Raw genomic sequence first — 14,321 nt, 5'->3', positions numbered from 1 at the left:
AGTTAGACATAGTGAAAGTAAACATGAAATATGCCTTTATTTTTCTGAAAGTTTTTTTTGTTTTGTTCTGTATTTTTAGTCCAGACCTGGCATCTCCCTATGGCTGTGTACTTGGGGATTGCTTCTGGCAGTGTAGTGCTGGGGGAGAATGAATTTAGAGCATAGAAATGCATGGAAGCATGTCTTCTAATTCTTTAAGCTATCTCCCAGACCCCAAGAAAGTTTTAATTGATCTGGAATTTTGGAGTGTGGGCTTTGGAATGGTGCAAATAGTGGAAGAGAGGTATCTTGCCTTTCTGTTTTGGGATAAAGTTGTTTTGTTGACTATGGTTTTTCTTGCATTAGCTTTTCTAGTTTGCCTCTTCAGCTAAGGTATTGGCAATACACACACACACACTTTATTGGACAACCTTAGCAATATTGTTTTAAAGTGCTTCCTCAAATAGGAACTAAGATAGTTGTATGTAGCATGAACATTCTGGTATTTAGGTTAAAATTGGAAGTTCTTAAGCACGGTTTCCTGTTCTTAAAAAAAAAAAGTCATGTTAGAGGAGCATTTCATAGTATCAGAGTAAGTTAGACACCCAAAGACTATCTGTTATCAGAAGTCAAAAGAAATTTACACCCAGAGTTTCAACCAACTTTCAGAACATCTGAATTAAGCAGATAACGATACAAATTTTTTTTTAAAGACTACCATTAGCTGGCTGAAGCATTGTATATAACTATTAGTACATTGAGCTAAGCACTTCACATTAAACCCTCACAATTCTGGAGCAGGGCTATAATACAGTGGATAAAGGGTGTTGGCATTGTAAACGGCCATCCCAGATTCCGTCTCCTTATCTCATATGGCCACAGAGCCCACCAGAAGTGGTCCCTGAGCCCAGAGTCAAGAATAAGTCCTAAGCACCGCCAGGTGTGGCCCCCCAAACAAACTAAAACCAAAACCCACCTTACAGTTCTGAGATAGGTACCATGATCCTGCTATGTTTCAGGTGAGGAAACTAGAGGCCCAGAGGTGACTGATTTGCTCACAGTCAAAAAATTTAAAGTGGTAAAATGGGACTAAACTTAGACATACTTTTTCAATTAAGATATTTTGATTCTGATAAGTAATTTACAGAAATAACTAATACTGTTTTCTTTGGTGAGCAAAATTATATATTTACAGTAATTATTTGAATGAAAATTTTTCATGCTTGAATATAAAAAGCTATTTCTCGTTTCAAAAAGTAGTAATGGGTCTTTTTGTCCCAAACATGATAAGCCAAATTGAGGTGAGGGGTGGAGGAGAAGGAAAAGGAAGCATTTTTATATCATTTGTGGTATGTAAATCCAGTATATCAGTTTTGGATTGGCTGATCAATAGTAAACCAGTTTGCTTAACCTTTGGAATCTACAATAGGTCAAAGTGTGGAGTCTTTAAAGGTGCCACCTATAGGCCAGTGTTAAAAATTTTTTATCTCCAAAGTTTTTATGGAAGCCTAGCAAATTACAGTGTTTGGGTAGTTTTCTTTAAAAAGGGAGCAGTTGATACTTTGTGTATGAGTGAGAGAGAAAGAGGGAGGGAGGTAGAGTTGAGTTTTCTCTTTTTACATTTATAAAATGTTTCCTTGGGGCCAGGGCAGTGTATACAGAGGGTAGGATGTTTGCCTTGCTTGTTGCCACTCCCATATAGTCCTCTGAGCACCCCCAGTAGTGATTCCTGAATGCATAGCTAGAAGTAACCTCTGAACATAACCCAGTATGGCCTAAGCCCCTCTCCCCAAAAATGCTTCCCTTTCCCTCTACTGGTGATAATGTTTCAGTGACTATGGTTACACATACACTTGGTTGTGATTGCTGGGAATAATCCACAGTTCCTTCTTGTAGTTTTGAGAAGCACTAATACTTTATTACATTCATTCTGAAATGAAAGCATCTATAAAATTAAAGTCAGGCCCCGGTTCAATTCCCAGCACCCCCTGAGCTCTGCCAGGTGTGAGCATTGAACACAGAGCATTGCCAGGTATGGCCCCCAAACCAAAAAACTAAAAGTTAACATGGGGAGGGGGGGAATGAAAAATTCATAAACTTTCTTTGTTTTTATTTGGCAGGGGAACACTCCCAATTAGCTCTCAGGAGACCCCCAGGGGCCTTCACTACCAGTGAAGGTGATTCGTGGCCAGTGTGGCAGGTGCTTCAGTACAAAAACCTGAGGATGTGATGTGGTGCTGCACCCTTTAATGCATGGGATGAGGGGAACCATTTATGGGGGGGTTGAATAGGGTGGGCCTCATGCCAGGTGTGTGCCTTAACCTTTGTAACACCTCCCTGGCCCATTCTATAAAGCTCTTTAATATCCAGATTCATTATAAGTTGCATAATTTCATAGCTTGAATGCTTGCTTTGCATTACAGCATATACTTGAGCCAGTAAAGCTGGTAAATCTTCTACTTTATTACCATGTTTGCATTAATGGTTAGACAATTGCTTGACTTCTTGTTCTGGTATTCAATGATTAAGCTACTGTAACTACTCTTTATACTGTAGGAATAAGGAGGAAGTGAAAGTAAAATGTACTTTCTTAATCTTTGGTTATATCTTACTCAGATCCTAGTCTAGTTACAGTGAAATAATACTAGTGGAAGAATTCAGCTAGAATTTAGGACTCAGCCAGTTCATAAAAAGTACTGACGGTGGTATTTGGAGAGAGAAATTGGATATCTGAGAAACAAGTGCTGGAGGAAGCCCTGATTTTGTGTTTGTGTGTGTGTGTGTGTGTGTGTGTGTGTGCTTTTTTTTTAAATTATGTTTTCTTGTATGTGAATTGTCCATTTGGAGCTATGAAAAAAATATTCTAGCCAAGGCTCATAAAGCTTTCACAGAGATATTTTTACTGGAGTTTAAACTAGTGCATTACTTTCAGTTACTCAGAGTACTAGTGACCCACTGTAATAGCTGAAGACTCTTCCAGCAGGTGACTTTTGTTCTATCAGTCAGCTGTTTTTCAAATACCTAATATCCATATTTGTGTAGAGAGTATTTTATTTTTTTCCTTTTATTTTGGGTCACACCTGGCGATGCACAGGGGTTCCTCCTGGCTTTGCACTCAGGAATTACCCCTGGCCGTGCTCAGGGGACCATATGGGATGCTGGGATTTGAACCCGGGTCGGCTGCGTGCAAGGCAAACGCCCTACCCGCTGTGCTATCTCTCCAGCCCCCTAGAGAGTATTTTAATATCTTCTGGATACACAAAGCAAAATAATTTCCATGTACTCCTTATTAAAGTCCTCAGAGTATCTTCTTTTGTCTATAGGATAAATTCAGAATTTGTATTTGGGCACATTTTAGTCATTAATCTGTACCTACTGCTTGATACCATAGTTCTCCACTGCTCAAGTTTTTAAATAGTCTATATTCTCAGTATTTCAAAAGTACTTGTTTTCTTTTAGCAAACCACACCATCTCATCTTTGGACCTTTGCATCTGTTCTTCTGTTAAGAAATCTCTAGTCTTCCTCCTACTTTGAACATAATCTTTTAGCTGTGGGCGTCGATGTTTTTGTGGGGGGCCTTTTTTTTTTTCAGAATATAATAGTTTGTTCACTTGTCTGTTCTTGCTAGTCTAAGTTGCTCTAGAATAAGAACCCTAAAATTTAAATTTCTCTCCTTCCTGAAATTAGTGCATAAAATCAAGTAGTTACTAAATTTGTGGTGTAGGGAAGGTTTGTATTTTTTACACTACACCTAGCAGTGCTGGTGCTTTGGTGGAGGGGTTGGGGATAAGGGTCTGACTCTCTGATTGTGCTCTGAAAATCATTCAGTGGTGGGAATCTTAATTGGAGTTGGCTACCTGCAAGGCAACTGCCTTTATATATATTCTATCTCTCCAGAGCCTAGTAACAACTAAACATTAAGGAGATAAGGGAGGACTGACTGAGGGCTAGAAAAATAGTACAATGGGCAAGTGGTTGCTTTGCAGGCAGTAGACCTGAATTTGAGCCCTTTGTATGGTCCTAGGTCATCATTGCCTTGCTTGAATCATTTTGTTAGTTTTCACTGTTAATCTTAAAGCATCAATAGTCAAATGAAATTTTTTATAATGACAATAAAAAGATACCATTCACTTTTAGCATGGATAATTAATGTGTGTATATTTTAAATCTCTCCTCAGCTCCAGAACCTGGGTATAAATCCAGCAAACATTGGCTTCAGTACCCTGACTATGGAGTCAGACAAATTCATCTGCATTAGAGAGAAAGTAGGAGAGCAGGCCCAGGTGGTAATCATTGATATGAATGACCCAAGTAATCCAATTCGAAGACCAATTTCAGCAGACAGTGCCATCATGAATCCAGCAAGCAAAGTAATTGCGCTAAAAGGTATGAGATGATGGGGGTTTTGCGTAAAACTTTTCCATATAATTTGTTTAAATATGGTAATATGTATTTTTAGTATTTGATTAAATTTGGTTTAATAAATCTACAAAATTAAAGGTAGTACTGAGTTTGATTTTAATGAATTCAGTGCCTTGAAATGTTTCTGTGAGATATCTTCTTCTCAATATAGATCTCCTTGGAAAAATTTAAACTTTTAGATTACATGAATTTAAATTTTGTATCCACAGTATGATATAGGGTCATTAAAAACAGCTCCATATGTTGGAGCAATAAGAAATTAATGATTCATGGTCTGGGACAAAATACTCTTTAGTAACACATAAACTTAGATAGAATTTTGTTATGATAATCTTGCCATTCATGCTTTGTCTTTGTATTAGATAATCATAAATATTTCAGACATTAGCTTATGTTTTGTTTAGATAATATCAAATTCTAACAATGGCTTTGGTTTATACTGATAAAAACATGGCATATATGTAAGTGAATTTTAAAGCTTTGGATTTAAGGATTTTAGAATTTACTTAGATTAACTTTTAATTGTTATGACAGGGAACTTTGTAACCAGTTTTTCCCCAAATGAGTGGTACTTTCCCCCCCCCAAGAGACTGGGAGAATCAAGGGAAGCCTTGGGTGCAATTGGGATTGTGCATTCTTCATTTGCTTAAGGTGGATTTCTAGGGGCCCTGAGTGATTTTATTTCTCTCTCTGGAAAGGGTTGGTGGAACAGATAAATTTGGTAACCTCTGATCTAAGCAGTTCAAACCATTCATTATACTGTGTGGAAGTCTGCATTGAATTTTTTCCTTAGAACTTTAGAGTGAAATGTAATTAACTCTTTAAAGCAGAAATTTGAATGAATGCTAAGTGACAAAGTGACTGACTCAAAAGGTATTCAGTTGCCTTTTTTTCCTTCTTCTTTTCTTGATACTAGGATAAGGAGTTACAGCTATAATCTTTTTGATTAGTGTGTGAGTTGTTAGAGGTGCAATTCTTTACATAAGTTAAGCTTTGAATTTTGTGCTAATACTTTGAATTTCATGCTAATACTAGTTGAAGATTAAATAGGAGTTGGGATGCAAGCATATTCTAACAAATCAGTGTTACATATCCAAGATGGTAGTTCTAGCTTTCACCTAGGGTCGCATATTATGACACTGAGCTGCGTCTTTAAAAATTTAACAGGATACTTAGTCATTAAGTTTCCTTTCAGCCTCCTTAAAGAATAAAATTCAATTGCTTAGCAGGTCTCACACCTCTCTAGTAAAAGGCCATCGTTTTTAATTTTCTCAAAATTCTTTTCTATTTTTAATGTTATTGTTATCTTATCACATTTCTTAATGCTTTCTTATGTGTGCAGATGGTGAGTTATCTTAAATTAGATTGTATTAGTTATTGTCCTGTTCTATAAAAAGAATAAATTGAAAAGATTGTCAGAGCATTGTACGTAAATACCATGAATCTGTGCCTGTATATCTACACTGTAGAGTTAAACTGTTATCCTTTGCCCTCCTCCCCAAACCACCCATATACATTTATTCCAACATATTTCAATAAAATTATCCATGAGTTGGGGGAGGCTGTAAAGGAAAAGTCATTCTCAAATACTGCTTCTCTCTGAAGCCAGTTTAAAACTCCTTAACTTCTTTTTATAAACAGGACTATAACTCTCACAATTGTTCAAGTCTGGTTGTGGTTTACATATTGTGTGGGACGGGGCTAACATTCTTTGTTTTATGGAAGAAGTTTTTACATGTGGTGAGAAGGGTTGTGATACAGAATTATGTTTTGTGTCCCATCCCTTCATCCACCTACCTCCCTCCCCAGTTCTGTCTTACAATTTTTGTATTCTGGAGCCAGATTCTCTTGGCTCAGGAATGGCTTTTTCCTTATTTCTTAAAGAACTAATTTTGATAGCCTAGTGATAGTTGTGGCTTAATTTAAGCCATATCACATTTCAGATTGTGATGGATTTCAAATCACAAGTACAAGCCTTTGCATCTGACTCAGTGAACTCTTTTAACATTCAAGGCAAATTTCATCCTTCTTTTTACTAAATGTTTGCTGTCTTAATTGGATGAAGCTTGAACTTCACATATATTAACAGCATCTGAACTTGTCTTCCTTTGTCTCTGTCTCCTTTCCTCCAGCACCTCTACCTTTCCCTTTGTATCTTAAACCAATTAAATGTAGCATGCACTTCTCTTATCTTCTGGTGATTTAAGGCAGAGTTGAAATATACTCCTTCCAAGGGCATTTTCCACAAAATTAGGTGGATAGTGGATGGCTGATTTTTTTTAAAAAGTAGACATTTCCCTGTGTATGTGTTAGATTTGCTTTGTCCTGTGTATCTACAACTAACTTAATTTATATATAAAGTAGACATAGTATAAGTATGAAGATTGCAACTCTTTCCATCAAGTGAGCCATTCTTTCGACTCACTTTTAGTTGGAAGTCATTTTATTTGTTTAAAATGTCTTTATTAGAGGCAATAATAACACTAAGCTCAAAAGTAGATGTAAATTATTTGCTCAGTCTCTGCTGTCTCTTCCATGGTTGCTGCTCTATCAACCATTTTATCTAGAAGGTACAGAATTTGTTATAGGGCTAATTTAGACAGATCTTCCTTTATCTTGATTTTTGTTCTCAGTGATTAGTAATTCTTAATTTCGTTTTCAGCTGGGAAAACTCTTCAGATATTTAACATTGAAATGAAAAGTAAAATGAAGGCACATACCATGACTGATGACGTCACCTTTTGGAAGTGGATCTCATTGAATACAGTTGCTCTTGTGACGGATAATGCAGTTTATCATTGGAGTATGGAAGGAGAGTCTCAGCCAGTGAAAATGTTTGACCGCCATTCCAGCCTTGCGGGATGCCAGATTATCAATTATCGTACAGATGCAAAACAAAAGTGGTTACTTCTAACTGGTATATCTGCACAGGTAACATTTTTTTTTTCAGCTCTTTTTAAAGGAGGAAATTCAGAGAACTAAGCTAATGTGCCCATGATGCAGTTTATTTTGAAATTATACCTATAATCATCCCTGTTGATTTGTCTTACCACTCCCTGTCCCCCAAATTCTGCTATTTTTTAAAAATTTCTTTTTAGACAAATAAAGGTTTAAGCTCTTTATACTAACTCACAGTTTCAGAGTACCAAGTGTTTGTAGGTCTTTACTGCAGATTGAATGGAAATTGAATACCTATATGAACTGTTTAAAATTTATTAGTATATGTGAGGCACATTTCAACAGTCATGTTAAGCTTTGGAGTTAAATTTTAAATTGTGAACTGTCAAATTTACTTTAAAAAATTAAATAACAAAGAATAGTAAGTTCTGCTAAAAATGCTAGTGTGATCTAGTAAAAATCTAATTATTCTACTGTTTGAATCTCAGAGTTTTTTATTCCTCACACTTAACTGTTGCACACTTAAATTTGTAGCAAAATCGTGTGGTGGGAGCGATGCAATTATATTCAGTGGATAGGAAAGTGTCTCAGCCCATTGAAGGACACGCAGCCAGTTTTGCACAATTTAAGATGGAAGGAAATGCAGAAGAATCAACATTGTTTTGTTTTGCAGTCCGGGGTCAAGCTGGAGGAAAGGTAAAAAATTTGGTTTGAAAATTGTTTAGAACTTGGTTTTGTCTTTCTGATGCTAATTAATTAAAAAAAATTTTTTTCCTTCCTTGTAAATTTGCCTTAGCATTCAATGTATAATTTTGTTTAAATGCTCTTTCAACTGTGACAATCATTAATGAATAATGTCTCTTAACAGCTAACCTTTTTGGCTTTAAGGTCACACCTGGTAGTGGTAACTGACTACCCCTGGTGGTACTAGGTGAATAGGTAGTTTTGGGGATCAAACACTTGGGTTCCAGACCATCTCCCAGCCCTGTATCAGCAGGATTTTTTTCCTTCCACTTTATTTAAACACCATGGTTTACAAAGTTGTTCATGATGACTTTTTACAGGCATTCACTATTCCAACACCAATCCCACCACCACTGTCACCTTCCTTCCACCGTTGTTTCCATTTTCTCAACCACTTCTTAAGCCTGCCCCTGTAGCAGACCCATATTAATTTATTTTATGTTGCTTGTTACCACTAAATGGCTAATGGAATGATCAGAATATATTTCTGTAGAAGAAAGTTTCTGAAAATTGTATCTCATCATGGGGACATTTTAGTCCTTATCTGAGTGTTTACTAATCTGTTGTTGCAAGTTAAGCTTTCTGTGTTAATGTTTTTGTTAGTTGAGATTGGTTGGCTTCTATGTTACATTCCCATACAGTCTGGTGTGCTCCTACTGGGATGTTAGTATTGTAGAGTGTGGAGATGTTGCCCAGCTGCGAATGTGGCTGTTGCTCCTGAAAATCCAGAATATTTAGCAGGCAGTCTAGCTGAAGGTATGATGGTGCCTTTGGGGTGTGTGTGTGTGTGGCTGCCCGGCGTTTGTTGTGGTGCCCCAGAGGTCTCGGTCTCAAATGGGTATTTGAGAAATTTTTGCAGCTAGTTGATCTCTTTTGAGATTTATTTATGAATCTCTGTAAAAGGGCTGGTTGAGTAGCTTACATGCAGTGCTGGCAGGATGTGGGTGTCAGCAGTTTTTTAAAGCTATTGATGACCTTTACCACAGACCTCACATTGGTATTTTCAGCTTCACTGTGAGTAAGAATTAGTAGACTTGATAAATATAAATTTGGAGTCTATATCTAGAATTTGAAACAGTATAATCTATAATATATCCTTTAAATACCCTAGATAACTTGATCTTGGTAGAATGTGCAGTGTGAAAAACATTGCCATAAGTCAGCACTTCTCAGCTCTAGCTGTTTTTTGAAACAGTCATATAGATTTAAGTATTTTTGTGTGATAGAGTTCTTAGTTGCAGGCAACAGACAAATCTGGCTGACTAGAGCATTAAAAGATTGCTCATAGTAGTAGGAATGCTTAGAAACTGGGCTTAGAAATGAGGAGGAATAAAGGAGAATGTGCAGTAGTATCCTTGTCCTCAGCCAAAACCTACCATGAAACCATGGAATTCTTTTGTTCTTGTGCCACTCCTAATGTTGCTCTGGGGCTATTCCTTTCTTGGTACCAGGGATTGAACCCAGTGCTGAATACAGAGCATATGAATATGAATACTCATATGAATTCTCTCAGCCCTTAGAGTTATCTCTCTGGCATTGTGTTTTGAGAATTCTGTTACTGTAACTGTACTACTATATATCACAATTAACACTGGGAACTTGGTTTGATTGCTGTTCTCATTGCCAGGGTATCTGAAGTCTTTGTTTGTTCTTGGTTTTGCTTTTTTTTGCATAGTTTTTGGGCCACAACCAGCTCTCCTCAGGGTTTACTCCTGGCTCTGTGCTCAAGAATCATTCCTGGTGGTACTCAGGAGACCATATGGGTTTCTGGCGATAGAACCTGGGTCAGCCTTATGCATGTCTTGTGCCCTGCCTGCTTTACTTATCTCTCTAGCCCCTGATGTCTTAATATCCTCCCCATACTAAGTAGTTAAAAAAACAAATTAGATCAAGACTGCTTAAAGTAGGGGCCAGGTAGTAAAGCAGGTAGGGCATTGGCCTCGCAATTGGCTGACTTGAGTTTGATCTCTGGCATCCCTTATGGTTCCTAGTGCACCGCCAGGAGCAATTCTTGAGAATAGAGCCAGGAGTAGCCCCTTAGCATTGCTGGGTATCACCCAAAACCCACCACCACCACCCCCCAAAAAAGACTGCTTAAAATATAATTTATAGGGGCCAGGGAGGTGGCTCAAAGGGCGTTTGTTTGCTTTGTGTGCTGCCAACCTGGGTTCAATCCCTGGCACCCATATGTCCCTCAAGCACTGCCAGGAGTAAATCATGCGTACTGCGGGTGAGGCCCCAAAAACAAACCAAAAGGAAAAGAAATGGATGAGACCCTTAATAACTTTATTATTCTATATCTACCTTAGAAATAAAAGTGTTTGTGTCTTGAATCCATTGTTGACTAAGCAAAATAAATATTACTTTGTTCACAATTTACTTTTTGTTTCTTGTAAATAATTGAAGCTTTACACATTTTAAGTTAAAATGTTCTCAATCACTTTGAGTTGATTTGAGAGACAACTCAGCTTAGTTTATATATTTTCCATCTTGTATTATAGGCAGAGAAAAACAATTTATAATCTTAAAGTGTTAATATCGAAAGTCAGGAGAACACACCTTTGTTAAGATAGATTACTTAAGGTATGATGATTTTAGCTGTTCAAAATGCTTTTTGAAGGTTTTATTTTTATATAGTAGAAATTCATAGGAAACTGCAAAAGCATTCCAGAGAGATCTCAATATCCTTTACCTAGTTTGTCCCAGTAGTTACATTTTTCAAAACAATTGTATAATTCTGTCACTTTATCACAAGTAGATTTAAAATAGATACTATTCCAATACAAGTATTTCTTCCCTCATGCTACCCATCTAATCATGTGCACTCCTTTCCCCCTAAATGTTTCTAATGCCTGAAAACAAGTAATTTATTCTGCTTTTCTGTAATATTTTTTAAACTCGATTGCTGTGTAATTAGACTATTTGGTATATGACTCTTAGAGATTGTTTTTCTTTTTACCTCAGCATATTTTTCTCTGAGAGTTCTCTTTATACTGAAGTATGTTCCACCGTACAGTTGTACAGTAGCTTGATATTTCAGTAATTATGACATTTCGGTTATTTCCTGTTTGAGGCTATAATTAAAGTTGCTGTGCTCAACTGCTGAAAAATACAGGTTTATATAAGTTGTTGTTGTTGTTGTTTAACAGTTACATATTATTGAAGTTGGCACACCACCTACAGGGAACCAGCCTTTTCCAAAGAAGGCAGTGGATGTTTTCTTTCCTCCAGAAGCACAAAATGACTTTCCCGTTGCAATGCAGGTATTTTAAGCAAAATAAAAGGCTTTCAATATTTTTCTCTTAAGAAAACTAATTCCAAAACCACTTTCCAGAATCACTGTCACTGAAGTGGCACTTAAGGGAATACCTCTAATTCTAAAAAAGTTTATTAGGAATCTTTGTAATGTTCAAAATTGCCATTGTTTATAGATTTTGTCATATTCTTGTGTTTCATTAGAGATGGGATATCCTATATCGATCTAAAGGTGATAAAAAATGAGATATCATAAATTTGCTTCTAATTTGTCATACACCTGTCGATGTTCAAAAATTTTTTCATCTTTAGTGTGGAATTGAACTAAATGTCTCAATTTTATTTTACTAATGTTTTCATTTTTCTCTACAGATAAGTGAAAAGCATGATGTAGTATTCTTGATTACTAAGTATGGTTACATCCACCTCTATGATCTTGAGACTGGAACCTGCATCTACATGAATAGAATCAGTGGAGAAACAATCTTTGTTACTGCACCTCATGAAGCCACAGCTGGAATAATTGGAGTAAACAGGAAGGGACAAGTAAGGAAACCTTTTTCTGTTGTCAGAAAAGTGACTCTCCATGAAGGCTCTGTCTTTTCTTCTCTTGTTTGTTTGATTGTTTTGTTTTGTTTTGTTTTGGGGTCATACCCAGCAATGCTCAGGGGCCATTTCTGGCTCTACACTAAGGATTACTCCTTGCAGTGCTCAGGGTATCATATAGGATGCCAGGTATCAAATTCCAGTCAGACACATGCAAGACAAACACCTTACCCACTGTACTATCTCTCTAGCTACATTCCCCCCCCTTTATTTATTTATTTTTTTCACTTTTGAGGGCCACACCCATTGATGCTCGGGGGTTACTTCTGGCTCTGCATTCAAGAATTACTCCTGGTGGTGCTTGGGGGACCACATGGGATATCGGGGATTGAACTCAGGTTGGCTGCTTGCAAGGCAAGTGCCCTACCTGCTGTACTACCTCTCCAGCCCAGGGGCCCCATGTTTTCATGCTGTATTTCCTATGGTGATTTTTGAATAATTTCTAAGATGGATTATCAATTACAAGGAAAATAATTCCTTTAACTTCTCTTTTCCTAACTTTAATTGTCGCTGAATATTTAATGCTGAAAGGAAATGTTACAGTGACTCTTGTTGTGTACCTAGAAAGTTAGGAAATAAATAGGAAAAATATTAGCTGTTCAAATTTGTCTCATTTGACAGAACTCTTTTCACATAATCTAACAAGTGGGTTTTTTTTTTTTCTGAGGCTGCTTCCTGGCAGAACATTATATTCAAAAATTTTGGTTAAAAGTTCAAAAACAATACTGATACTGATCTTCCTTTTAGTACTTTTCCTACAAATTAATCATTTTCCCTGATTGGAAAGGAAGTAGATTCGATTTTTTTCTTCTATTAATTTCTAGAAAATGGTGTATACATGCACTGTCATCCCGTTGTTCATCAGTTTGCTCAAGTGGGCACCAGTAATGTTTCCATTGTGAGACTTGTTACTGTTTTTGGCATATCCAATAGGCCACAGGTAGCTTGCCAGGCTGTGCCATGCGGGCGGGATACCCTAGGTAGCTTTCCAGGCTCTCCGAGAGGGATGGAGGAATCCAACCCAGGTCAGCCACATGCAAGACAAACGCCTTACCCGCTATGCTATTGCTCCAGTCCAGTTGGTTTATACATGAAAGGTCAAATACTCGAAAGGAAGAGATGTTTTCTTTACCTATTCATTGCTCTCAGCTCCACGCCTGACTAGGTGCTTCTACTTATGCCCCTAGTCCTTAAAACTAAAGTTAATTAGAATTTTCTTAACTTCATCAGTAATTTTTTTCTCCTTAGGAAATGGACTGTTCTTTCTTCATTTGTATTTCTACATAATCAGTGTCCAATACAAGTAATTTTAAAAATGTACTAGTTACTATTTACTAACCAATTATGTGTGTATAATTAAAAAATGAAGTATCGGGGCCAGAGCAATAGTACAGCGGGTAGGGCGTTCGCCTTGCACAGGACCGACCTGAGTTCTAATCCGTGGCATCCCATACGGTCCCCCAAGCACCCCCAGGAATAATTCATGAGTGCAGAGCGAGGAGTAACCCATGAGCATTGCTGGATGTGACCCAAAAAGAAAAAATAAATCAAGTATCAATTGGTCTTTTGATGAACTAGGTTATTGATAATTGTAATAATCAGGGAACTGTTAGCCAAAGACCTTTTTAATTTCTGCATTTTTGATAATGTTTTTAAAGTAATATTTAAATTAAAGTTTCTTAAATAATTTCACCATATACGTGGCCGACCCGAGTTCGATTCCTCCGCCCCTCTCGGAGAGCCTGGCAAGCTACCGAGAGTATCGAGCCTGAGCGGCTGAGCCTGGCAAGCTAACCATGCTTATTGGATATGCCAAAAACAGTAATAATAAAGTCTCTCAATGAGAGACATTACTGGTGCCCGCTCGAACAAACCTATGAGCAATGGGATGACAGTGACAGATAAATTGAATATTTATAACACTGATCCTGGAAACTGTTGACTGTTCCCCTCAGTTGAGCAGTGAGATGACAGTGACAGATAAATTGAATATTTATAACACTGATCCTGGAAACTGTTGGCTGTTCCCCTCAGTTCCCCTACCCTACTGTCACACATATTATGTACTAGTCACTTTGAGTAAAGCAGTGGGTGTTTATAGTAATATTAGGATTTGATTATTTTAATCAAAGCCAACATATGAGCTGCGGGAATAAGTGTATAATTCTGTTGGTTGAAAAATCAAACATAAACAAGATGACATTATCGTTAATACCTAGTTTAAATTCTGAACATGGTGGTACTGAGTACTTTAGAGGATAAAGGAACCTCTTCTGTCCCTGTAGAACTTCCATACCAGTTGCTAACGATCTGCTAGAACAGTATTAAAGTTGGAAAAGATAAAATTGGATTTGGTGTTTGGGAAGACTAATGTAGTACAGTAAGAAATTTCAGAAAGTACAGTTGGAACTGGAA

At 37.2% G+C, this 14,321-nt stretch overlaps 1 protein-coding gene across 2 annotated transcripts in view; it reads left to right on the top strand.

Moving 5' to 3' along the window:
- CLTC (clathrin heavy chain) overlaps positions 1-14,321 on the top strand; it is a 68,198-nt gene that overhangs the window by 15,269 nt on the left and 38,608 nt on the right. For both annotated transcript variants that reach the window (XM_055131934.1, XM_004608617.3), the window contains exons 2-6: positions 4,160-4,367; positions 7,066-7,334; positions 7,836-7,997; positions 11,195-11,308; positions 11,673-11,846. In XM_055131934.1, the coding sequence (XP_054987909.1) occupies positions 4,160-4,367; positions 7,066-7,334; positions 7,836-7,997; positions 11,195-11,308; positions 11,673-11,846 (927 nt within the window). The remainder of the gene's footprint in view (positions 1-4,159; positions 4,368-7,065; positions 7,335-7,835; positions 7,998-11,194; positions 11,309-11,672; positions 11,847-14,321) is intronic.

This window comes from Sorex araneus, chromosome 3 (genome assembly GCF_027595985.1).
Source record: "Sorex araneus isolate mSorAra2 chromosome 3, mSorAra2.pri, whole genome shotgun sequence".
Lineage (NCBI taxonomy): Eukaryota > Metazoa > Chordata > Mammalia > Eulipotyphla > Soricidae > Sorex > Sorex araneus.
The sequence above is the reverse complement of the archived record's forward strand: the minus strand, read 5'-3'. Positions and strand labels throughout refer to the sequence as shown.